The sequence below is a fragment of the Natator depressus genome, chromosome 9 (genome assembly GCF_965152275.1).
Source record: "Natator depressus isolate rNatDep1 chromosome 9, rNatDep2.hap1, whole genome shotgun sequence".
Lineage (NCBI taxonomy): Eukaryota > Metazoa > Chordata > Testudines > Cheloniidae > Natator > Natator depressus.
The window spans coordinates 21,743,186-21,767,646 of record NC_134242.1 but is presented as its reverse complement, the minus strand read 5'-3'; the positions used below and the strand labels follow the sequence as shown (position 1 = coordinate 21,767,646).

The following is a 24,461-nucleotide window of genomic DNA, read 5'->3' as shown; positions in this document are numbered from 1 at the left end:
ATGTCTACAATTTTAAGCTTTTAAATAATTTATGTATGCAGTACTCCTAGCTCTAATGTGTCTCAAAATGGCAGTTGCTAAAATCAGGCCAGAATGGAAATTCAGAGATGGAAGGACATGGAATTATCTGACTCAAGTATGAGTGTCACCGAACTTGTTTTTAATAAAACCTCTTTTACAAAGTCAAAATATTAAATACTTCTGCAAAATATAAACTATATCTCTCTCATGTGGTTTCTTCTTCCAGCAAATCTGAGGGGTCACTAGAGTTTCCTTCTGCTGTTGACTATATAAGCAATTCCTGTTTCTATACTTAAGAGGAGCTACAAAGGGGGAAAGAGTAAGTCATGAGGGTTCAATTATGCAAAATACCCATTCAGTGAATAACTCCTCTTGCAGTGCGTGAAATGCCTTAATGAAGCAGCTGGATATAAATTTTTGAGGATTAATATCCCTCATCCTAACTATGGCTCTACTGTGCTTGATACTCCAAGGGAGATGTACCACTGTAGGCTCTTCCTGTAAATAGGCAGCTTTGTCTAACCTTTCCATATTAACATTCTCATACAAGAATTGAAAGGGGTGCTACTCTTTTGATCAAGCAAATAAGTCATTTTTCCTTTACAGGGCAACTGGAGTCTCACACCTTAGTCCCTGAATTGGGCAGTTCTCATTTTTTATATTAAGCAGACCTCCTTTTTAAAGGAATTTAAATAAAAAAAAAAAAATCATTACACCTAGCATGTGATGATGCAAACCCACCATATAAATACGTCTAACTAGCAAGAAAATAATTACTTAGTTTGCTCACAATCAGAGAGTTAGAATTGTTACTGGCAACTATGGAGGTACTGGTTACAATGCCATAGTTAAAATTGAGTGTTGAACTTAAAAGGAGAATATCAGCCCGTTTGTTACATATGAAGAAAAACATATTGGCCTAAATACCTTCGGGGAATCTGGGCCATTGTCCTTAAATTTACAGCATTTACTCTGAGTACAAAAATATGTCTTAGTTTGAGTTAAAATTCATTATAAATAGATTTAAGAACTGTAGTGCTTATTATCGGTCCGTTTTTGTCTTGAATTATCTTCATGCTAACACACTCGTCATGTTTTCATATAGTTAATGCATTAAAGTCTTGTGCATAGGCTATACTGAAGAAATTAGGTGTAATTAAGCTAAATTCATTATGATTATAGACTAGTAGATGGAGCCAGGTCAATAGCTCAACTTATTAAATGCAATCACTATAATAGAGGTAGTTCTATCAATCATCTTTCTCCTAATCTAATTTACATGCTGCAGTAAGTTTTTTATGTAACTTTAACAAAACAGAGTAATTGCCAAGTAGGAAATTACCCGTTGGCGTTAAGTTGAGAATACATATCCTCAACTATAAGGGTTAAAAAAAAAATACAATGTAGATATATCAAAACCAGGCATTGCAAACTCAGGACATTGAGAATTAAGATTCAAACATAGTGAGCCACGGGAATGTAAGAACAAAAAACTAACTATGGGGAGTTTCAGGCGTTTAGGTTGTCCAGTTGTTATCCACTCACATCTTGGACCCACATTGCCTACTGAAAGAAATGTAACTTGGCATCTTTTTATACATTTTGTTAAAAGACTTAAAGCTAAGCTGTTTAATATTAAACTAAACAGTAAAACATATTCTTTTCATCGTGATTTATAATCAGTCAATCATATGTATGTTTAAGTAGCTTAATACCAAAACCAAATTATCTAATATCGGGGCCACAACCTCTGAGTCAATTATAAAGCTTCCTCAGAATTCCATGATGCAGTGGCACTAACCCTTTCTTCCCACTACTTCTCCCCTGGCCCCCCAAAATTTTTTTTATAAAAACAGGCTTTAGCAGAACACTTGATAAGCATGTCTCAACACTTTTAAACGCGAAACATGCCCTAAAATAATTTTGAGAGATTTAGGACTGTTTAAATGTGGGGTATATTTCTTACAGGTGCCATCCCCAGGTGAACTTTGTGGGTGCTCACAGTACATGTATGCACACATCTGCTCTTCCAGATTCTAAAAATAACTAGGCTGAGACAACAACCAGTTAAACTAACAAAATCAAAAAACTGGGTCAAAAATAAAAAAATGAGGTACTTATAATAACAAGGATTTACAAACTCTTCATATTCTGGACTCTGAGTAGGCATTCAAACTTCAATCAAGGAATCGGGCTGTGGTATTCTGCTAGCACAGTGCTTCCCTGCATCTGAAGACCCAATAGCAAGAGAGACTAGTCAGAGACTGGAGTGGCCTTTATGTTGTCATGCCTTCTCCCCAAGGTGATGAATCTTGAAGATTCTGGAATGTCCATCGTCCCTCAAATAGCTTGCAGACCTGAATGGTGAGGCTTCTGTGCCTTAGTTTCAATTCTTATGTCTTTCAAACTTCGCTTATTCTTCAAATCTGGTTTGAATTAGATTCTTTGAGGAAGCGTCAACTTGAGAAAGTTCCACTTGAATCAGCAATTTTTAAAATATTCAGTGTTTTACTTATTACAAAGACTAAGTCTTTGACCAATACAAAAAATAAAAAAATTCAGATTACATGAGACCACTTTTGAGAAATCTGGCAAGGTCTTTGCCAGGCGAAGAGGTCTTCGACATTGTCATCACTTCATCACAAAATAAAAATAGCTGACTGAAAAAAAAAAAAACCCTAGCAATGACTATTCACTCAACAGTCATCCATTAGCAAAATTTTAAAAAGTTCAAACTTGTTCAGTTTCATCAACTTCAATTTCTTCATAGAAACTAGCCATCTTAGTCAACTTTTTATTTTGGAACTCTTATCAGTCAAAGAGCTTATCTTCTGGAATCTTCATCTTGATGAAGAAAAGTTATTTTAAAGCCTATGAAAATGAGATCCACTTAAAATATAAATTTAAGTGTAATATAAGGTCTGTATTGCCACATAAATAAGGTTGGAGGGTTAGATTTTTATTGGTAAATGTTAGCAAAGGTCTTTCACCATATACATACCACTGATGGGAAAATATTTCCATTGATCAAAATTTACAGATATGCAAAGTAAGATGTGGTCTGAGAACTTGTTTAAGGAAATATACAATTTGACATGTTATGATGACAGTTTGTGTTTTAATGGTTATGAAGCTTAAACTGCTCAAATCTCAACACCAGTTGTTAAATTGTCTGACCTCCCCCCTAATTTCCCACAACTGTGAAAATTTAAATAGATAAATAATGCTTAAAACTAAACATCAGTATTCATTATAATTATATAAAATCTAGTTCTTCCAAGCCTACATACAAGCTTTTCCTTTCACAGGAATATGCAGTTAAGGCACTCATACAGCCTTAACCTTGCCCCATTAATAATATGCAATAACTACATGACTACAGTTTCAAGGCATTTAGTGTTTGTGGTTCCCGATTTAATAAAACTCTTTTAGGGTCAGTTTTTATTATGTTCCCTCATGTCAGCACTCCAGGGCAGAGTTATGATGGTTTGGGTACCTTAACTGTACATTTCCATATTTAGTGTATGGATACTTTAAAAAAAAAAAAAAAAAAAAAAAACCACCTCTAAACTTCCTGGATTTGTAATAGTTACTTTTAGGCATAATTTTGTAATTCTCCTTTTACCCTTTAAATCACTGATAACTTATATTTTAATTTAGCTTTTTTTGCCTGGTATAACAATATGGAAGAAACCCTTGTAGTATTGTTTCCACATGACCTCCTCTTCATGGCAGTTGTAACTGTCTCCATTGAAACTGGAACTCCTGCCATCCTCCTGCGTGATCAGCACTTTTATGGACCCATAGAGAAATTGGCTTAAAAAGAATATGTAAGTACTCCTGCATCCAGTTTCTAGCAAATATGATTTCTTATGATCCAGTATTTACAAAATTAATGGAGAGAGACTCTTCAATAAAGTAATAGTCTCTGTCTCTCTATGTAGCCATATGTCAAGGTTCCTTCCCCACTCTGAACTCTACGGTACAGATGTGGGGACCTGCATGAAAAACCCCCTAAGCTTATTTTTACCAGCTTAGGTTAAAACTTCCCCAAGGTACAAACTATTTTACCTTTTGCCCTTGGACTTTATTGCTGCCACCACCAAGCTTCTAACAAATATTTAACAGGGAAAGAACCCACTTGGAAACGCCTTTCCCCTCCAAAATCCTCCCCAAACCCTACACCCCCTTTCCTAGGGAAGGCTTGATTAAAAATCCTCACCAACTTGCATAGGTGAACACAGACCCAAGCCCTTGGATCTTAAGAACAATGAAAAAGCAATCAGGTTCTTAAAAGAAGAATTTTAATTGAAGAAAAAAAGTAAAAGAATCACCTCTGTAAAATCAGGATGGTAAATACCTTACAGGGTAATCAGATTCAAAACATAGAGAATCCCTCTAGGCAAAGCCTTAAGTTACAAAAAGATGCAAAAACAGGAATATACATTCCATTCAGCACAATTTATTTTATCAGCCATTTAAACAAAACAGAATCTAAAGCATATCTAGCTAGATTACTTACTAAGTTCTAAGACTCCATTTCTGTTCTCTTCCCGGCAAAAGCCTCACATAGACAAAGAGACCCTTTGTTTTTTCCCCCCTCCCAGCTTTGAAAGTATCTTGTCTCCTCATTGGTCATTTTGGTCAGGTGCCAGCAAGGTTATCCTAGCTTCTTAACCCTTTACAGGTGAAAGGGTTTTTCCTCTGGCCAGGAGGGATTTTAAAGGTGTTTACCCTTCCCTTTATATTTATGACACCATATTACATTGTTGGTAACGCTACGCTTATGATTTTAAAAAAATACTTGGTATTTGTATCTGTTAATTTCTTTATTACAACTAAACATTGGGTGTTCTCCTTTAATCACCAGCATGTATGACTTTTTGTGAAGATGTTGGTAGCCACAGTAGTCTTTCTAATAGTCTCCTAATAGTGTGTGGACACTGGTGCCAGTATTTCTTTGAAAAAGCACTACTCCCCCATTTGAAGCCATCATATCTGGGTCAGTGTGTATATATTTTAAAAAGACGAAATTAGATGACTGACATCAAACTCGGTCTGCTATAAGCAGATACATAATCCACTCCATTAGGCAAAATCTATGTAGGCAGTGTTTATACTGTCTCAAAAGCCTACAGACTGGGCCCTGTTAGGGGAAGTGGGAAAGCAAATTTGAGCCCCTGGCTTAAATCTTTGAACTGCAAGCAAGGTCACAAACTGTTTTAAAGGTTCACTGGGACAGTGTTTTGAGTAGCTACCACCCAGACCAATTTAGGGTTTTAAATATCAATAGGTATAACTTTTTTTGAATTGCACCCTGAATTGAAACAAGAGCCATGGCAGGCTTTGGATCCTTTGTGTAATATGTTTCTATGGTAGGCCTCCATATTCCATACAATAAGCAGCTATTATTTTGGGGGGGGCAGTGCTATGAGCTACATATTCTAGTAATCCCATCTGGGGGTAAAAGGCCATACGTATGACCTGGCAAGGTCCAGATCAGTTACAATTGTCACTACCCCCACTACTTAAAACCTTATTTCTATACTTTGATTGTCATTTGCCTTGATTGTTGTAACTTCCCTCACTCCAAAATGCCACAGCTAAAGTAATCCTCATCTTCAGCAACATCAAACTAGACCTTCACCTGACCACTAGTGTTCCCTCTAATTTTTTACATCCATGTGCGGAATAAATTATTTGCACCTATATGGAGAGGATGTGTGACACATCACCTTCATATTGGTACACATAACAAAATTCATGTGGTGGGGCTGGGGCTGAGAGGTTCGGATGGTGGGAGAGGGCTCAGGGCTGGGGCAGAGGGTCGGATGCAGGGAGTGAGGGCTCCGACTAGGGGGTGACGACTCTGGGGTGGGGCCGGGAATGAGGGGTTTGGGATGTCGGCTCCCCTGGCCTCAGCAGGCCTGCACTGGGGCCAGCGGGGGGAGGTTTGCTATCCCTGCTGCAGCCCTGAGCCCCTACACCAGGCTTAATAGGTAGCTGCACAGCCACACAGCTTAGAGGGAACTTAGCTGAACACTTGCCTTATCTGAAGATACTGGCTTCCTGGCTCTTTCTAGATCAAACTCTGTCTCCTCATCCTTGATTCTAAAGCTTTGCACATAATTTTGTCCCCACCTATATCTCTGCTCTCACTTCCTTCTAACCTCCCTCCACGCCTTTTTGCTTTTTGTTTGCTTCTTTCTCCCAATCCAGTTGCCCTGCTCTTTCCTTGTTTCCACTTTCTCCTGCTATTGGCTTTGGGCCTTCTGTAATGCTTTTCTCCCCTCTACTTGTGAAACAGTTTGACAGTCGAACAACTTTCTTCCTTTTAAACTCGTTTCTGTCTGGAAACCTTCCTATATTCTTCTCAGTGTTAAATTCCCTTAATCTCACTTTTCAAAAGTATTGTCCATTGTCTTTTTCTGGTTTGTCTTGTCCTTCTTAGATAGTAAGCAGTTTGAGGCAGGGAAAGCATCTTACGGTTTGTGAAGCACCACGTAAACTTCAGTATCATAAATTATTGAATAATTATCCTGCTAAACACAGATTGGAAGTGCTTTCCCCATTCTAACACTACCTAAGACTCCAGAGGCAATAAGGTGACCAGAGGTTGCTCCTAAATTACACATCTTATTTATACAACTGGAAAACCTGCCATTCTCTATAGGTACTGATTTCCACCAATCAACAAGTATCTCCATTATCTTATCCAGATTAAGAATGATCCAGTTTGTACTCATGCAAACTCCTACCTTGGCCAATCACTATGAAGGCAAAGATACTACACATACAAAATTATTAAAAAAACATTGAACTGAATGTAATCCATGTAGTGATGGTACATCAATATAAATTTCTTCTAATTTCCCTCAACTTCACATGAAGGAGTAATAAACCATAATGACTGCTGTATGAAAATTTAGGGTCAATAAGCAGTTAACTTGCCACTGCACTCTGGGCTCTTAAAAAGGTAAGCTACCTTGAATAGTTCAATTTGTGTCCCTGCAGTTGAGTTGTCAACTCAACAGTGCATCAAAGGCTGCTATTTGGGAGTTCTGTATTATCTGCAATTCAGATTTTTTTTTAAATCAATAGAAATAAATCATGAGAATACATCACTTCAAATTGAAATAAGACACTTATTTAAAATGAAGACCTGCATTTCAAATGAAAATCATACAAATCTATGGAGTAACTTCAAATTTAAGCAGAAAGCAACAGGGGTTAGCTTTCTAAGAGACTTCAAGTCATTATTCCTAAGCCTTGTGTGAGACTCGGATGAAATAAGGCAGAGGTTTGTATAACTCCTTTTGTCTGGCTTTGGAAGTACATTTGAGGCATCACAAGAGATGTTTGAAAATAGTGAAATTAACATGTTTTCCTTATTCTAGAATACTAGATCCCATACGCAATTTAGGATCACAGCCTAAGGTGAGTATACTTAAGGAATGCAGATTGTACAGTTAGGGATTAATTTAGTTAGACATTTGGAGGTGAACCTAATATAAAAACTAATATTTACAGTGAAAGACTTAACTTTCTTATTAAAACTTTCTCCGTTTCCTGAATCTAAAACTGCTAGCTACAGATGTATTGCTAAAGAATGTGTCTACGGGTTTTAATGTGCTTCTCTTACCTTTTTCTTATTCCTAAAATTAGAGCTTGTCTTTCTGATCCTGTCAAACACACCTCTGAACTCCATAGTTTTCAAACATGATGAAGACTGGACTTGATTGTCTAATACTGAGGGTGTATCTACACTGCAGTTAGACACCTGCAGCTGGCCTGTGCCAGCTCACTCAAGGTAAGGAGCCGTTAGATTGCGGTGTAGATATTTGGGTTTGGGCTGGTGCTAGGCACTAGGACCACATGAGGTAGGAGGGGCTCAAGGCTCAGGCTTACAAAGTCCTAGAGCCCAGGCTCAAGGCTCAGCTGAGATGTCTACACCACAATCAAACAGTCCTTTAGCCAAAGTCAGCTGGCATGGGCCAGCTGTAGGTGAAGTTACCCAGATCAGGTTTGACATTGAGATGTCACCCTGGTAAAGGAAGACTTGGAATAGACTCTATTATTCTGCTAATATGTTTGACAACTTGTAAACTATACTCCAAAATTTGGCTGAAAATAAAACACTACTTCCTGTTTATTCAGTAATGGTAATGTCGAAGGCCTGGTCTACACTGCGGGGGAATTGATCTAAGTTATGCAACTTCAGCTACGTGAATAACGTAGCTGAAATCTTCACTGCGGTGAGTCAACTGCTGCCTCTCCCCCGTTGACTCCGTTTGCGCCTCTTGCCCTCGTGGAGTACCGGGGTCTATGGGAGAGCACTCGGGGGTAGATCGCTGCCCGCCGATCCAGCGGGTAGTATAGATATACCCATAGAGTCACCCTCTCAGACTTCCTCTTGTGGTGTAGCCCCTGCAAATGCCCCACACTTTGCTTTTCCCTTCTCTGAGTGCCTCAAAAATTCTTCTCAAACACTTTGGCAAAGAACACCCATGTCACAGGGTAACTTACTAACAAGGAGACCTGTAATCACAAAATAAAGCGTGATACCATCATTCAAAAGGTTCTGGCTCCACTGCTTTCTGTGACTCCAGGCTCAGCAGTCTGTTTTCCTTCAGAATGGAAGACTCTGAGGCTTACCTGAAATCACTTACTAGAGTTCAAATGGCCCAAACAAAGGACCAACACAATATCTGATTACCTTGAGTTTCTTGAAAGTAACTTGAAAGAAATCTCTCCTGGGTTCTGTCCCAGTTTTCTGCCCCTTCTACAGGACAGTGGCAACAGGAACACCCATAGGTCTTCTGGTTCCAGAGTTTCTGCTTCTGTTTTTGCTTCTGCTCTCTGGTGAGTTTGATCCTTCATCAGCAGATCTTTTTATAGGAGGGATTTTTAAAAGCATGGATACCAGTAGAGTTTGAAATGTCCATTTACCTAGCTCTGGAAAATACTATAAAATATAAGCTTTTGCTTTTAAAAACTTTTTTTCTAGCCCTTACATCTGCAGAGATAACCCTATGTTCATGACTGGAAAGTAAAGTGATACAGTGATGTCTTGGTGGGGTGATGTTGGCAAGGAGCTCCCTCCCCAAGCAAGAGGAGCCTGCTGCTGGCATGGTAGGTATGTTGAAGGCAACCTTCACCACCATTGCTCTTCAGGTTGCCTAGGGCCTTCCTTTGGAGACTGCTGCTCCCTGTTTTGGGCTGAGGGAGCAACGGTCTCAGAGGGAAACACCAGCCACTCCAGGAGAGCTGTGTGTAGGAGACCTTAGTCCATCCCGTGCTTTGCTGCACATTGGGCTACCCACATTTGCCATCCTTGCCTGTCAACTGCCCTTCTCTCCAAATCTTCCCATTTCATGTTGAGGTGCTTGATGTCATTCAGAACTGTTCGTTTCCGTGTTATTCACGGTCTTCCTCTCTTGCGTTTTCTGGCTTCCATTCAGGGCAGTATTTGGTAAGCGTTCTTTTTCCATTCTCAGCACATGTCCGAGCCACTGATGTCTTTTGTAGATTATTTGTGAGAGGTGCCTTGTCCAGTAATTTTTCTGACTTCTTCATTCTTCTTTCTATCTCTGTTATTCCCAATGTTCTTCTCAGACATTTGTGATATGCATCCAGCTTTTGTGTATCTTTCTTGGTAAGTTGCCATGTCTCACAGCTACATGTTGTAATGGCAATAACAATTGCTTTGTACACGTTCAGTTTTGTCTTGAGGGAGATGTTTTTGAGTCTTCCAAATGCAGCGTTTGCCTTCCCAATTCTTATTTCTTCCTCTGAATTATTACCATCTTGGCTGATGGTACTTCCAAGATACATAAAATTATCCACCTTCTACAGTTTCTCCTCTTTAGTTTTGATTTCTGTCCTTATAGTCCCCATTAATATGACTTTACATTTCTTTGCATTGTATCTCAAACCTGTCTTCTCCATTACTTCTCTTACTTGGTTTGTGCATTTTTGTAGTCTATTGGCATCTTCACTGATAAGAGCAATGTCATCAGCAGAGTTTAGATCAAATAGCCTTGAATTGTTCCATTTTAGGCAATATGTATCACTGTTGCATTGTTTTAATCCATAATCAATGACTAGCATAAACAAAAAAGGAGACAGGACGCATCCCTGCCTTACACCTGTCTTGATGCTGAAGGGCTTACTCAATCTATTTTCCATTTTAACGCAGCATTTTGAGTTAGAGTAAAAAGCCTTCACAATTTTAATTAATTTTTGTTGGAATTCCATATTGTTCCACAATTTTCCACATTGTTTCTCTGTTTATACTATCAAATGCCCTTTGAAAGTCCACAAAAGTGATGGCAAGACTGCTTTGGAATTCAATTGTGTTCTCAGTAATCTGTCTCAGGGTGAAAATAGCATCTATGCAGGGTCTCCCTTTTCTAAATCCAGATTGTTGTTCACATAAGATGGTATCCATCTTCCCTTTCTTTCTGTTCATGAGGAATGGTGCTAATACTTTTCCTGTGACAGAAGCGTTACTCTCCTCCAATTTGAACAATTGTTTAGATCACCTTTGGTAATTTGATTATGATATCGAGGGTCCATTCTTCTGGCACTTTCGCCTCCATCCATATTTTGTTGCACAGCTAACAGATGACTGATTCCAGTGTTCACCTCCATATTTAAGCATCTCGGGATGAATGCTGTCCAACTAGGTACTGCCTTGTTTTTCAGCTTCTCCAATGCTTTTTCGATTTTTACCTCAGATACATCTATATCTAATGGTTTATCATTCTTATATTGCAGTCTTGTAATTGGTTCTGGTTGGTTTATCACTTCTTTGAAGTGTTCCATCCATCTGTTTTCTTGTTCCTCCTGTTTTCAAAATGTCTCCTTGTTTCCCTTTCACTGGGACACTTCTTAATTTTGATCCCTATCCTGTTAATCTAAGAGAGTCTACGCAGATTTAAACGATGTAATGAAAGAAATACTAAAGGATAATCTTTCCTGGTTATGGGATATTTTAATGCCCAGATCAGAAATGAAAGAAGAGGTTGGGAAACAATCATCGGCCCACGTACAACATTGCCACGACAGGCAATGACACAAGACTTCTTGAATTTTGTGCTGAAAACAATCTTAACATCTGCAACTCTTTCTTCCAACATTAAAATATACACAAAAAGGGCACGGATTTCACCAGATGGCCCTGCACAAAGAGATCAACTTTATCTGTGTTAGTCAGAGGTGGAAAATATCAGTGTTAAACACAAGAGTATTCAGAGGAGCAGATACAGGGAATGATCGCTATTTGCTGAAAGCAAACATCAAATTGAAGTTTAAAACGCTTAAAAAGAAAGAACACAGACCCAGATTATTCAATATACAGAAACTACAAGATTGCAGGATATGAAAAGAATACCAGATAGAGGTCAAGAATAGGTTTGAGGCCCTTAAAGATCTTGAAGAAAACCAAGTGGAAAAATACTGGGATCTTTTCAAAACTTCTATTCTAGAAGCAGCTGAAAAGATAATTGGTAGAAAGAGAGGAAGCAATAAAGAACAGTGGATCTCAGAAGAAACATGGAAAATTTATAGACAAAAAAGAAAACAAAAGGCTCTAGTACTATAACATGCAACTGAAGAAACAAAACAAACCTACAGGAACCTTGACAAAGCAGTAAAGAAACAATGCAAAAAAAAAAAGTGAAATTGGATAGAGAGTAAGGCTAGCGAAGCTAAAGAAGCAAGGGAAAGAAACAATATAAGAACAGTCTACACCGGGGTGGACAAACTTTTTGGCCTGAGGGCCACATTGGGGAATAGAAATTGTATGGAGGGCCATGAATGCTCACAAAATTGGGGTTGGGGTGTGGGAGGGGGTGAGGGTTCTGGTTGAGGGTGCGGGCTGGGGATGAGGAGTTTGGGGTGTAGGAGGGGGCTCTGGGCTGGGACCGAGCGGTTCAGAAGGGGTGCAGGTTCCGGCTGGGGGTGTGGACTCTGGGATGGGGCTGGGGATGAGAGGTTTGGGGTGCAGGCGGGTGCTCCATGCTGGGATTGAGGGGTTTGGAGAGCAGGAGGGGGATCAGGGCTCGGGTAGGGGGTTGGGGCATGGGGAGAGGCTCGGGAGCAGGCTCCGAGTTGCACTTACCTCAAGTGGCTCCTGGAAGCAGTGGCATGTCCCTTCTCCAGCTCCAACATGTGGAGCAACCCTTGGAACGGGGCAATGCTGCAGCTTCTGGGAGCTGAGTAGTGCGGCCCCAAATCCGGCGCCCCGGCTGAAGCGCCAGAGTGAGGCCAAGCTGCGTGGTGTGGCCCCCAATCCAGCGCCCCAGCGGGAGCTCACAGGCCAGCTTAAAACAGCTCGTGGGCCGGATCTGGCCTCCGGGCCATAGTTTGCCTACCCCTGGTCTACATGGTCCTGAACCAGTGCGTAGGAGGGCTGTCTTCTAATCTAAAGCTGGAGGTTGGTGTAACATATGTTCCGATTAGTGATAAGGGGGATGCCCAGCCTTCATTGACTAAAAAATCTCAGCGGTGAAACCAGACCACTGGGAAAACAGAAAAGAGGTGTTTTCTCTTTGTGAGTTGATTTAGTTCTTGGAATTATTGAGCACTGAAGAAATTTTTCAAGCTCTGGGCATCTCTGTTTGGGATCGAGGACACCTAGAAACATAAGTCCAGCATATCAAAGGAGCTATTATGCTATAGTCAATGATGGTGGTCCTTCACAGATATCACTTATACATCTATCCATACATAATCATGTATATATCATTACACTGGTGTGTTCTTCTGCCCCTGCCCCCAGACATTCACTTTTCAGTAAGAGGCATATAATTTAAGGTAAACTGTTGAAAGATTTTCCTTGGGGCACAGTTTTGAGATTGAGATTTTTTTTTTTTTTAATGAGGTTTATAGATGTTGGAGGGATGCTGTCAACTTGAATTTCTACATTCGTTAGACATTCCTTTAAATAGTATATCCTAGTATTTTTAAATTAAGGGTTTTTCCTTCTCCTCCAAGCACAAGAGCTACACCAGATATGCTTAAGCTTATCGCTCTCCTCTTTCTCTCTGAATATGTGTGTCTGTTGTCTCTTGAGTTTCACTTTTGCTGGTGCTGTTTTCTTTAAATACTCTTTCAAGTTATGGACAAGAGCAAGCATGTGATAGCTCCCTTAGAACAGCACGAGTGGTGTTCAAAACCCCGGCCTAGTTATGTATTTTGCATCTAGTTAGAATTGAACATCTGGAAGGGATACATGGTCAAACTGTATAATTGCCATCTTGAGGTTATACAATGCATTCTTAACTTTTACAGTGCCTGTAGTGGAAAGAAGCTGCTGGAAATATCTGTTGAATTCAACACTTGAATTAAAAAAAAGATATTTCTGTTACTAGTTATCTTCCTTTAATGTATAAGCAGACCAATCATTCCATTAATTTAGTGAGCAGTAAGAACTGTAGCCCAGTTGAACTGTACTCATTAGAAAATATTTGCATTTTGGTATACATACTGTATACTCTGGTAATAAGGATGTGTAATGTGACAGCTTATAAAAAGGATTGCTTTATTTTGTGTCACTTTAATACCTATTGACATTAGTATTTATTAATAGTTTGTCCAATAAAGAAAACTAACAAAGTTTGTATGTCTACACTTCTTTTTTATAGCTTTAAAATAAAAGAATAAAAAGTGCTCCTACATACGACCCAATATTAATGTGGAGTTTTTTGTGCAGGAAGAGGAATAAGTATATAAAACATGTAAAATTAACAAGATGTGGCTCTACTGGGTTTTTTCTCTTCTGCTCAACTGCACAGGGCTTGCATATTTTCTAGTGAGAGAAAAGTGAGGCCACTAGGTGTCATCCTATACCAAATAAGTAAATGAAACCGCTCTTCCCAAAGTCTGACCTCTTCCTAGCCAAAGTTCAAAATGAGAACTCCATCTTCTTCCTCCTTGATGTTAGACACCTTCTACACAGTTGGCTGTTGCTCCTCTTTTTAAAATCTTGTACTGTCATGGCTTCTGTAACTCCTCTCTCCTAGTTCTCCACCTCCTATAATAAGTCCTTCAGAGGATCCTCCTCATTCTCTAGTCAACTTTTTGACAGTGCCAATAAGCTCTCTTCTTCCTCTACATCTTATCTCTAGATAACCTCATCGGCAAATACAAATTCAAATACCATCTCTATGCTGATGACTCTCAGATCTACTTCTGACCTGTCTGTTTCTGCAGCACAGCATCTCACGCAATTCTGGGCATCTGGGCTGCTCCCCTCTATGCTGCAGCTCACGGAGGTGGATCAAAGATCTGGCACTGGCCATGTATCCTTTGCTCCTTCTTGCCACCAGATTCTCTGCCTCGGTGGCAGCGGTCAGTTGGCAGTTACACTGCTCTTTTTATCTCTTCCATTATTATTTTTTCCTTTTTTGGGGGGCAGCAGCAAGCAGTTCCTCTTTTTCAAGCGTCTTTCCTCCTCCCTGGGTTGGTCTTAAGCAATCTGATGGTTTAATCCACCCTGAACTTCCACCATAGTGTCTCCCTGCCAGCTATTCTGCCCCTATATAGGCATGGTAGAGTAGCCAAGAAAGCACTGGGTCAAATTCAAGCAGTGCTCCATTTGTGAGGCAGCTTTCTCAGGCTGGCTGAGTCCTTCTAGTCTTTAGAGACTTTCCTTATTCTCTTCCTGGTCCATTTTTCCACATTGGAGTCACGTTTGCTTTGGTGGGTTGGCAGTCCCACATTCCTGTTCAACTCGTAGCCCCAAGACCTAATAGAGTTAAGGTCAATTGGCTGGGCACAACTCAGTATCTGCTGAACCTGAGAAGGCTGCCTCACAAATGGAGCACTGCTTGGATTTGACCCAATGCTTTCTTGGCTGTTTTGTCTGCTGGACACAGTTAGTTCATTACTTCTGGAATATTCATTATTCAAGTTTTTTTCACTTCTTTGGAATAACTTATTTGTCAGTAGCCAGGGCACATGGAGCCAAATCTTTTATCCACCTCCATGAGCTGTAGAAGGGAGCAGCCCAGATATCCAGAATCTTGGGAGACAGTGCTAGCAGAAAGGAAATTATCAGTAAGAAATTTTTCCCATTCTGTCCAAATTAAAATCTTGGCCCGTCTCTCTATCTCCTTGTGGATGTCTAGCCATCAGTCCAAGCTCAAACATGGCTAAAACAGAGATTGAGTTCCCTATGTCCTTTTTCGATCACTGTGGACAATACTACCATCTTGCCTGTTAATCAGGTCTTTAACCTACGTATTGCTTTCGACTTTGACTTCCTTCTAGATCCTCACACCCAAGCTATTTCTGTCTTGCGGACTTTTGCTGTATAACAATCTCTAAGATATCGCCTTTCCTATCCATCCACATAGCTAAAACGCTTGTCTTTGGTTATAAACTGTTTGGGACTTCTTTGGTCTGTTTTGTGTAATACCTAGTACGATGGGGTCCTTGTCCATGAGTAGGCTCTTAAGCACTATGGCAATACAAATAATAAATGTATTAAATATACATGCACTTCTGATATCTTTTTGTTACTTTACAATTTTGAATTTAGACTAAATATTATGCAATGATTTGAATGAATTTGGAAGATGTAATTGGTATTTTAAAAATAAAAAATTTGCTCCATTTACTACAGCAAGAGCTAAACTACATTGTTTATCTTCACATCAAATTCTTTTATAATTCTTTTACAAGTCATTTCCCTTTCTACCTTATAATAAAAAATTAGATCTGCTGCTGTTTTTAGTAAAATGTTCTGTGGTATATACATTGAGATAATGCTGTGCAGGAAGAAATAAACATAGCAGGGAAAGTTAATAAATATTTAATAAGGCTTTTTGTTTTTGTTTTTTAATAATGATGTCCAACTGGACACCCAAAAGTTTCAAGTGACCAATCAGAACACTGCTCCTGAAACATTTTTTTCTAAACTACTTCTTTTAATAGGGCTCTACTCCTGATCAAACTATCTTAAATACTTTTTTATGTAAATAAAACAGTCTTAAATGGTATGGGGTTGTCATTTTTGTAAGTTTTTTGTTTTCCCATCTCAGGCGAGGGAGATGTGCTTTGAAGTTTTATAGAGTGATGAAGTTTAGTTTGGAGGTTGGGCTATGGAGAACAGATGTTTTTTCTTTCACACCATCACCATAGTATCTTCAGAGGAGAAAATTTTCATTATATTCATAACTGCCTCACTAGATATACGGGTATTGTGACTAACTAGTTCTGACTGCTGCCTTACTATGTTGTAATTTATAACATCTGACTTGTCACATAAGTGGCTTAGAATAGTAAAGATCTTCATGTTCTCTGCATCCCAATATGTTCTTTCTCTTCAAGAAAGAACCCCAACCTCCTAAGAATGATATCTAAGAATCATGATTTTTTTTTTTTTTTTTTTTTTTTTTTTGAAGGGGGAAGTTGAACAGATTGCAATGATGAAACCAAAAGGCCAGAATGAACATGATGAAGGTATGCTTGAATACTTAGAAGACCTAATAGGATCAGGACGGTTAAAAGATCCCATTCAAGTTCTGTGTCGCAGAGTTGAGATGTTAAATGAGCAGAGAGGAGAGAAGGTGAGTCCTCATGAGCATTCATTCTCTAAAAGTCAAATATAGAACAAAATCCTTAACTGCTGGAACTTTTTATTTCAGAAAAGCAATTGAAAGCATAAAGGTAACATTCATGAGGAAAAAATTAGGGGTTTTTGTTTGGCGGAGTGCCTTTAATTTTTATTTTAAGAATATTGTACACAATTTAAAAAAAAATAATCTCAGCAGGAAGTTCATTGGCAATCATGATCGGTCTCTGGAGAACAAGATACTGTGGGCAGTATTCCAGAGCTGATGATTTCCCAGTATGAACTGGTTTGCAACCAGAGACTAGAAGAAGTGCGGCTGCTTCTGTTCCATGGCTGGTCATAGCCCAAGCTATGTGAAAGATGCATTCCTACTACACTGGGGACTGGAGTTTCTGTAAGAATACCCTCCAATCTACTGATTCCCAAAGTAAACAGAAAGCTGAAACAAGAACACTCCATAATGATATTTCTTAGCCCCATCTTGGCTGAGAAAGTATTAGTACTTGGACCTGCAGACCCTTTCAGTCCAACATCCATTCATGTTACCAGTCCTCTCTGTATATCATAGCATTACAGTCAGGTGCTGCACTCCAATCCATGCAGTCTCAGCCTCACAGCATGGATGTTTGGTGGCTAACAGCTATAGATAGAATCTATTTTCATCTGGTTCAGAAGATGTTAATAGAAAAAAATTATTCTAGAACTACTGTGACAAATGTGGGAATTTTCTGTAATATATTTATGACCTGTCTATATGACTTGATACCTTGGCATTGTTACCCTTTGGGGGAAATAATTCATTTTCTCCTTAGGACATGAGAAGTCAGTCTAGGTATTTGAGATATATAGCAGGGGTAGCCAAACTTACTGACTCTCCAAGCCACATAGGACAATCTTCAGAAGTTCAAGAGCTGGAGCGCACCCCGAGACCTTCCCTCCCTGCTGGACAGAAGCCACAAGCCACTACCCCGCTGCAAGGCACAGATCCCAAGCTTCCCCCTTCCCCTCCCCCACCTCCCTGTCTGGTAGATGGAAAATGGAGGGAGGGGTATAAGGTGGGACTCCACAAGCTGCATTTTAACAGTAAGAGCCATGTGTGGCTTGCGAGCCACATTTTGGCCACCCCTGCCATAAAGCTACAAGGACTGTGTGGGCTGGAATCAACACATTTGAATGGAAGACCCTATAGAGACAATGAGAACCTTGAAGACCAAAATTAACACCTAGCTGCAGAGGCAGCTGAACATGTGAATAAAGCATGGCTGTAAAACAAGAGGTGTCAGGTGGCTGTATTAAGAGCTCTGCTGACAGAGACACATGGGCTGGTAGACAAAAAGGGACAGACAAAGGGAGCATAGGTTGTTCCTACGTAGCATGGATTTGGGGTGCCCTGGCTTTAGCCAGTCTGAACTCTTTCTTAACCCTTGCTTCTCTGTATTTCAAAATTGCATGCCAGGTGACTAATACATTGCTACGTTGTTTTGAAAAGATTGCCTGGGGGTCGCTGCAAATACTGACTAAACATTGTGCCCTGAAAGGTATGGAGAAGCCTCCAGCAAGAGTCTGGCTTGACTGGATTCATTGCAGGGAGCCAGGGAGAGAGACAAGGATTGCTGGTGCCCAAAGGTCCAGTTTTTCAGAGTCATGGAGTCAAGGTCCTACCCCTTTGGAACTCTGTGGAATCACTGGGGTCCAGAACACAAAAGGGGTCACTCCCAAGGGATTGGTTACAGGGTGGGACATATCCCAGACCCTGTGAATCCATAACAGCTACCTATCTGGCTAAGTGGAAAAGGTTCTTGATCTGGATGCTCTATCTCCATCTGCATCACAGATTCAAGATATTGGAACACCTACTAGAACTGAAAGAATCAGGCCTGCCAATGAGCTCATTTAAAATTCATCTGGTGGCCATCTCGGCCTTTCAAGACCAGTCACCACCACCACTAACCCCCTATGGTCAGGAGAGTCTTAAAAGGACTAATTAGCCTATCCACAGGCTACAGTACCAGCTCTTCTTTGAGTGATGGTCCCTATGTGTGTTCTACATGTGTGCCATGCACCCAAGTCCAAAAATTCTTCAGAGCAGTGTCTGTTAGTCTGCACATGTGTAGTAACTATCCTTGTGCTCCCAACCAAAGGTATAAGAGGCAGTGCAGGTCAACGCCTTTCCAGTTGCTTCTCTACTGCCACGTAGCCAGAGTTGGAATTGAGTCCTCCTTTACTTGGTTTCATGACCTATAAAGAAAATATTTGTAAACAGTTATATTCTTAGATTTGTAGTTAGTAGTTAAATTTTTTAGTGTAGTATAGAGTGTTTTGTCTCTCTCCCTGGTTGGTGAACCCCTCCCTGTCTCTAGGACTGTGCCCAAAGTCCTGGGTTTCAAGAATTGCATCACCTGTCCTTGATACTTCTCTATCAGTGACGAACATCAACGCTGCCTGTGCGGTTTGGGTGAGGCACATAACTCTGTGAAGTACAGTATCTGTTGCCCCTTGCCACCCAGAACTTGAGAAGCCCGGGAGCTTCACCTTTGTAAGCACCTGGTGGAGAAGGCTATGAGGCCCCTCTCTGATTCAGGCCAGAGAGACCACCCTGTACGTTGGCCTGCAGTGCCCCTCCAAGCATGTGCCTTGGAGCAGAGCCCTCAACATCTAAGAGCTAGGACTCTTCTTTGAGGGTTCCCCATGAGAGTAGAGGATGCATTCATGGATGCAAGGACAGATCCCCATTGAGGACTGTCCATGAGAAACATACTTCCTCCCCAAACCTGTTCAGTTGAGTGAGATGTGCGGAACCTAAGGAACCGGCTCTGATGAAGACCCCCAGATTGGAGGGCAAGATGCATAAAAAGAAAGATCCGCTGGTTCTCTCAGTACTGAAGTATAAGACTCGACGTTCACCAGTTCTGTCTGAGTACTGGTCCAGACCCATCATCAGTGTTGCCTCATCTATCTAGAGACTGTCAGACTTACTTATGGGAACCCCTGGGACACAAATGCATACCGAACCTTGTATAATGCCGGAAGATATATTCCTCCCTTATCCACAGTTTCCATTTCTGTCTGTCCCAGCCCTTCTGAGGGATGTCCTTACTCAAGAGAAGTCTATATCACTGTCCCAGGAGCTTTACCTCCAATATCTTGCAGATATCTCCTGGTACCAACTACACCTCCACTACTGATGGAGCCGTTCTTGGACTCAGGTGAATCGGAGGAGATAGTCACACTGGTATCTCTGCAGCGACAGTTGAGCCCCAATAGATAGTCGAGAGGTTACTCTTGCCATTCTGCCAGGTATGACCAGCACCTAGCTTTCAGAGGCCTAGGGACACCAAAAGCATGAGGTTGCATCCCTGACCATCTTGGCTAATAGCCGCTGATGGACGTATCCTCCAAAAACTTACCTAATTCTTTTTTTAACCCAGTTATAGTTTTGGCCTTCACAATATCCCCTGGCAATGAGTTCCACAGGTTGACTGCATTGTGTGAAGAAGTACTTTCTTTTGTTTGTCTTAAACATGCTGCCTGTTAGTTTCATTGTGGGATCTCTGATTCATGTGTTATGTGAAGGAGTAAATAACACTTCCTCATTCACTTTCTCCACACAATTCATGATTTTATACATCTCTCTCATATCTCCCCTCAGTTGTCTCTTTTTCAAGCTGAATAGTCCCAATCTTTTTAATCTCTACTTTCATAGAAGCTGCTCCATATCCCTGATAACTTTTGTTGCCATTCTCTGTATGTTTTCCAATTCTAGTATCTGTCTTTGGAGATGAGGAGAACGGAACTGCACACAGTATTCCAGGTGTGAGCATACCATGGATTTATGTAGTAGCATTATGAAATTTTTTGTTTTAGCATCTATCCCTTTCCTAAGGGGTTTCTAACATTATAAGCTTGGTTTTTTTTGTTTTGTTTAACTGCCACTGCACATTGAGTTTTCAGAGATGTTTTCAGAGAACTATCCGCAGTGACTGCAAGATCTTTTTGAGTGGTAACAGCTAATTTAAACCCCATCATTTTGCATATATAGTTGGGATTATGTTTTCCATTTTTCATTACTTTGCATTTATCAACATTGAATTTAATCTGTCATTTTGTTGCCCAGTCGCCCAGTTTAATGAGATACCTTAGTTAAGTCCAAAGCTGACTGCAAACATTTACAATCTTGATTAATTTAGTATCATCTGCAAATTCTGCCATCTCACTGTTTACCTCTTTTTCCAGATCATATATGAGTATGTTGAACAGCACTGATCCCAGTACTGATGCCTGGGGGACCCTGCTATTTACTTTTCTCCATTGTGAAAAATGACCATTTATTCCTACTTTTTGTTTCCTATCTTTTAACCAGTTACTGATCCATGAGAGAACCTCCCTCTTATCCCATGACTGGTTTCTTTGCTTAAAAGCCTTTAGTGAGGGACCTGGTCAAAAGGCTTTCTGAAAGTCCAAGTACACTGTATCACCCTTGTCCATGTGTTTATTGCCCCCCTCAAAGAATTCTAATAGATCAGTGAGGCATGATTTCCCTTTACAAAACCCATTTTTGCTCTTTTCCAACAAATTATATTCATCTGTATGTCTGATAAGTCTGTTCTTTACTATAGTTTCAATCAATTTGCCTGCTACTGAAGTTGGGCTTACTTGCATATAATTGCCAGTATTGCTTCTGAAACCTTATTAAAAATTGGCATCAAATTAGCTATCATCTAGTACAGAAGATGATTTAAGCAATAGATTACATACCACAGTTAGCAGTTCTTCTTTGAGTGCTTGCTCATTTTGATTCCACTCTAGGTGTGTGCATGCCCATGTGCACAGTTGTCAGAGATTTTTTGCCTTAGCCATATTCGTAGGGTTGGCTGTGGCGCCCTCTTGAGTCCCGTGCTCATATGGTGGTAAATTAGATGCTGCCAGCCCTATGCCATCTCAGTTCCTTCTTACTGCCTGTGACAGTTGGTCGGAGCGCCTCGTCTTGCATTGCAAGAGCATTAGTGGTTCTTAACAGCTATTGTTATCTCCTTTGTATATAGTTCTTAGGTACTTAGTTAGCCATTAGTTTAAGTGTTAGTGTTAGTTTAATAGATAGAGTCCTGGCTGGGACTTCGCCCCGCAGCGGGGCATGCCCCGTTCCCCAGGCTTCAGACCATGCTCCTCATGCAACAGGCTGATGCCTGTTAGTGACCCCCATGACTGCTGTTTGAGTGCTTGGGGGAGTCCCATACAAAGGACAAGTGCAGGATCTGTAAGAACTTTCGCCCTAGAACCCAGAAGGAGTAGGATATCCGCTTGAGGGCCCTCGTCATGGAGTCTGCTTCCTCCTGCATTAGAGCCCTCCCATTCAGATTCCACTCCTAGCCCCTTGGCATTGGTGCAGAGCGCACCGCCAGCACTGATTCCTGCCCATCACCGTTCCCCCCCCTCACCAGTGCCTAAGAAGTGGCAGAAGAAGGGCTCCCCGGCAGGAGAGGGGAAGGGGGCCTTCGACAAAGGACTTATGTCAGGCCATGTGTTCACCCCGGAGGTTCATGGGGGTATAGCTGTGGTCGGACCCCTAGCGCAGCCAGGAATCCGACTCCCAGGAGCTGCAGGGGACCCCAGCTCCTCCTACGACCTTTGTTGCCCGAAGTGGCCCTGGTGGCTAAAGACCCAGTAAGCTGGCCAGCACTACATATGCTGTGCCGGACTCAGCTAGGGCCCCACTCTCCTAGGGCAAGCCCGTCTTGGGACCACCCTATAGGGCAGTGGAATATCCTCAGTCCTGGACCTTATGCATAGGTCCCCATCAACACAGCCTAGGACCCCGGTCCCGCAACCTTGGTCGCTGACCAGAAGACCCAGGTCCCCAACGCCTTACTCTCCCCTATGAGGCATGGGACACCGAAGTCAAGGCACCGGTCCCCGTACCCTTGGTACTGGCGAGCCTCCTGCCAGGGATTGCTATAGCAATCTGTGCTGTGGCATAGATCTCCCAGGCGTTGATCCCCACTGGTGCGGGATCGCTCCCCATCACGACACCAGTCTCACCTCTCTGGTACCGCTTGTTGAGCAGGCACTGATACTTGCCCTCTTCTCACTGATCGCCGGTGAAGGTCAGTTGGTAGATTCAGGCTTCCACAGCTCTGCCCTGCTCACCGGAGGGGCAGTGGTCTGAGGTCAGAGCGGGAGTTCAGCCAAGAAGGGATGAATCACTGCCAGCCCACGAGACTGGCGCGGCATCTGCAGTGGGGGTATGGCAGCAGGGACAGTGGCCTGCTCAATGGTCATTCTGGAATCCTTGGGGCATGCCAATGATGCCAGTCCCATACTCTTGCCAATTCCTTCCTGGACCCCTCGGACAAACTTCTGAAGATAAATTGTGACAGATTTGTTACCAATCTGTCTGAGGCGTCAGATGATCAGGCTGAGGCCACAGGATCATTTGGGGAGGAGATGACTGAGCACACCAAGTAACTGAATTTTAAAGCTTTATTGATTAAAATAATAAAACAGCGGAGAGTGCTGGGGATTCCATTCCCCATGTCACTCAAAGGAAGGAAGAAAGCATTAGTGCCCCAAGCCCTAACCCACTTTCATACTCTCACTCATACTACCTGAGGCTGGCCAAGCCTGGGTGTAACATAAGAAGAGCGGGAGGGGTGGACGGGAGTTCTTGTCCCATGCACGCATCGTCCAGGGTCTGCTGTTGATCTCCGATTTGCCTTAGCTCCCAGGAGGGTTTTTAAGTCCCTGGGGTCTCTTGGGAGCGTCTCTTTCTGGGACCTTTGTTCCCCACGCTCTGTGTACCAGTTCAAACCAGCCTTAGTGGCTTCTTCATCTTTCCCAAAAACACATTGGCTTCAGGGACGCTACAGTGGTGGTTTACCTCCTTGCTGGCCTTCACTGTCTCGCTGGGTTTTGAAGTCCCTACAGGTTTGCACAGCTGAATCTTCCTTTCTCACAGCTGGGTGGGGGGGATGCACTCCCCCCCTCACCCCCCTTCTGTCTTGGCAGGTATCAGAGTGCAATGGCCTTGGGCTGGAGTCAGCTCCTTATCTTCAAGCCTAGCTGAATTGTCGAGTTAACCCGTTCCTTTCTCTCCCTCCCTCCCTCCCTCCCTGGCCTGTCGCAATCTGCAAAGGAATCTTCCACTCCACACTCACACCTTTAACCCTTCCCAAAATGCTTTGCAATGCCTGCAACAGCATTAGCAACATACAATGCTGGTGTTTACCCAGGGGACCCCCTGGGTGGGGCAGCCATCTTGTGACAAAGAGACTTAACTCCCTTGATGTCCACCGTGGCCTGGCATTCTATCTGCAAAGAACCAAACCCATTAGTAAATCACCAAGACGTTTTATCCCCATAGCAGAAAGATTGCGTGAGCAAGCCCTATCCTCCCAGACAATTTCTAAGTGGTCTTGCGATGCATCTTGAAGTGCTACAAGACAACAAACATTCCCTATGGGTGTCACAGGTCACTCCACACAAGCACAAACTGCCTCCATGACATCCTTATCAGACATTCCCACTGCAAAATATCTGTAAAGCAGCCACCTGGAGTTTGATCCACACGTTTGCAACCTGTTAATCACTGGTGGAATCAGCAGTATTGTCAGCATCTTTGATACCAGCTTCCTCGCACCCTCCTCCAGTCTGAACACTGCTTGTGGAATACTCATAGGGATCATCACTCAGAGTAGTGGTGGTGGTTACTTACTGTAACTGGAGGTTCTTCGAGATGTGGGGTCCCTATCTGTATTCCACTACCTCCCCTCCATCCCCTCTGCTTCAGATCCTATTGTGTTTGCAGTAAGAAGAGGAACTCCAGAGGCATAGACCCACACTGAATCTTATCTCCTAGGTTGGG

The 24,461-nt window shown here is 41.8% G+C and overlaps 1 protein-coding gene across 4 annotated transcripts in view; it reads left to right on the top strand.

The window, feature by feature from the left end:
- Positions 1–24,461, top strand: part of SMC4 (structural maintenance of chromosomes 4) — a 101,425-nt gene that overhangs the window by 13,012 nt on the left and 63,952 nt on the right. For 3 of the 4 annotated variants that reach the window (XM_074963657.1, XM_074963656.1, XM_074963655.1), the window contains exon 6: positions 16,434–16,598. In XM_074963657.1, the coding sequence (XP_074819758.1) occupies positions 16,434–16,598 (165 nt within the window). Of the gene's footprint in view, positions 1–7,700; positions 7,832–16,433; positions 16,599–24,461 lie in introns of those variants that run through there. The other variant, XM_074963658.1, reaches the window with a different exon arrangement.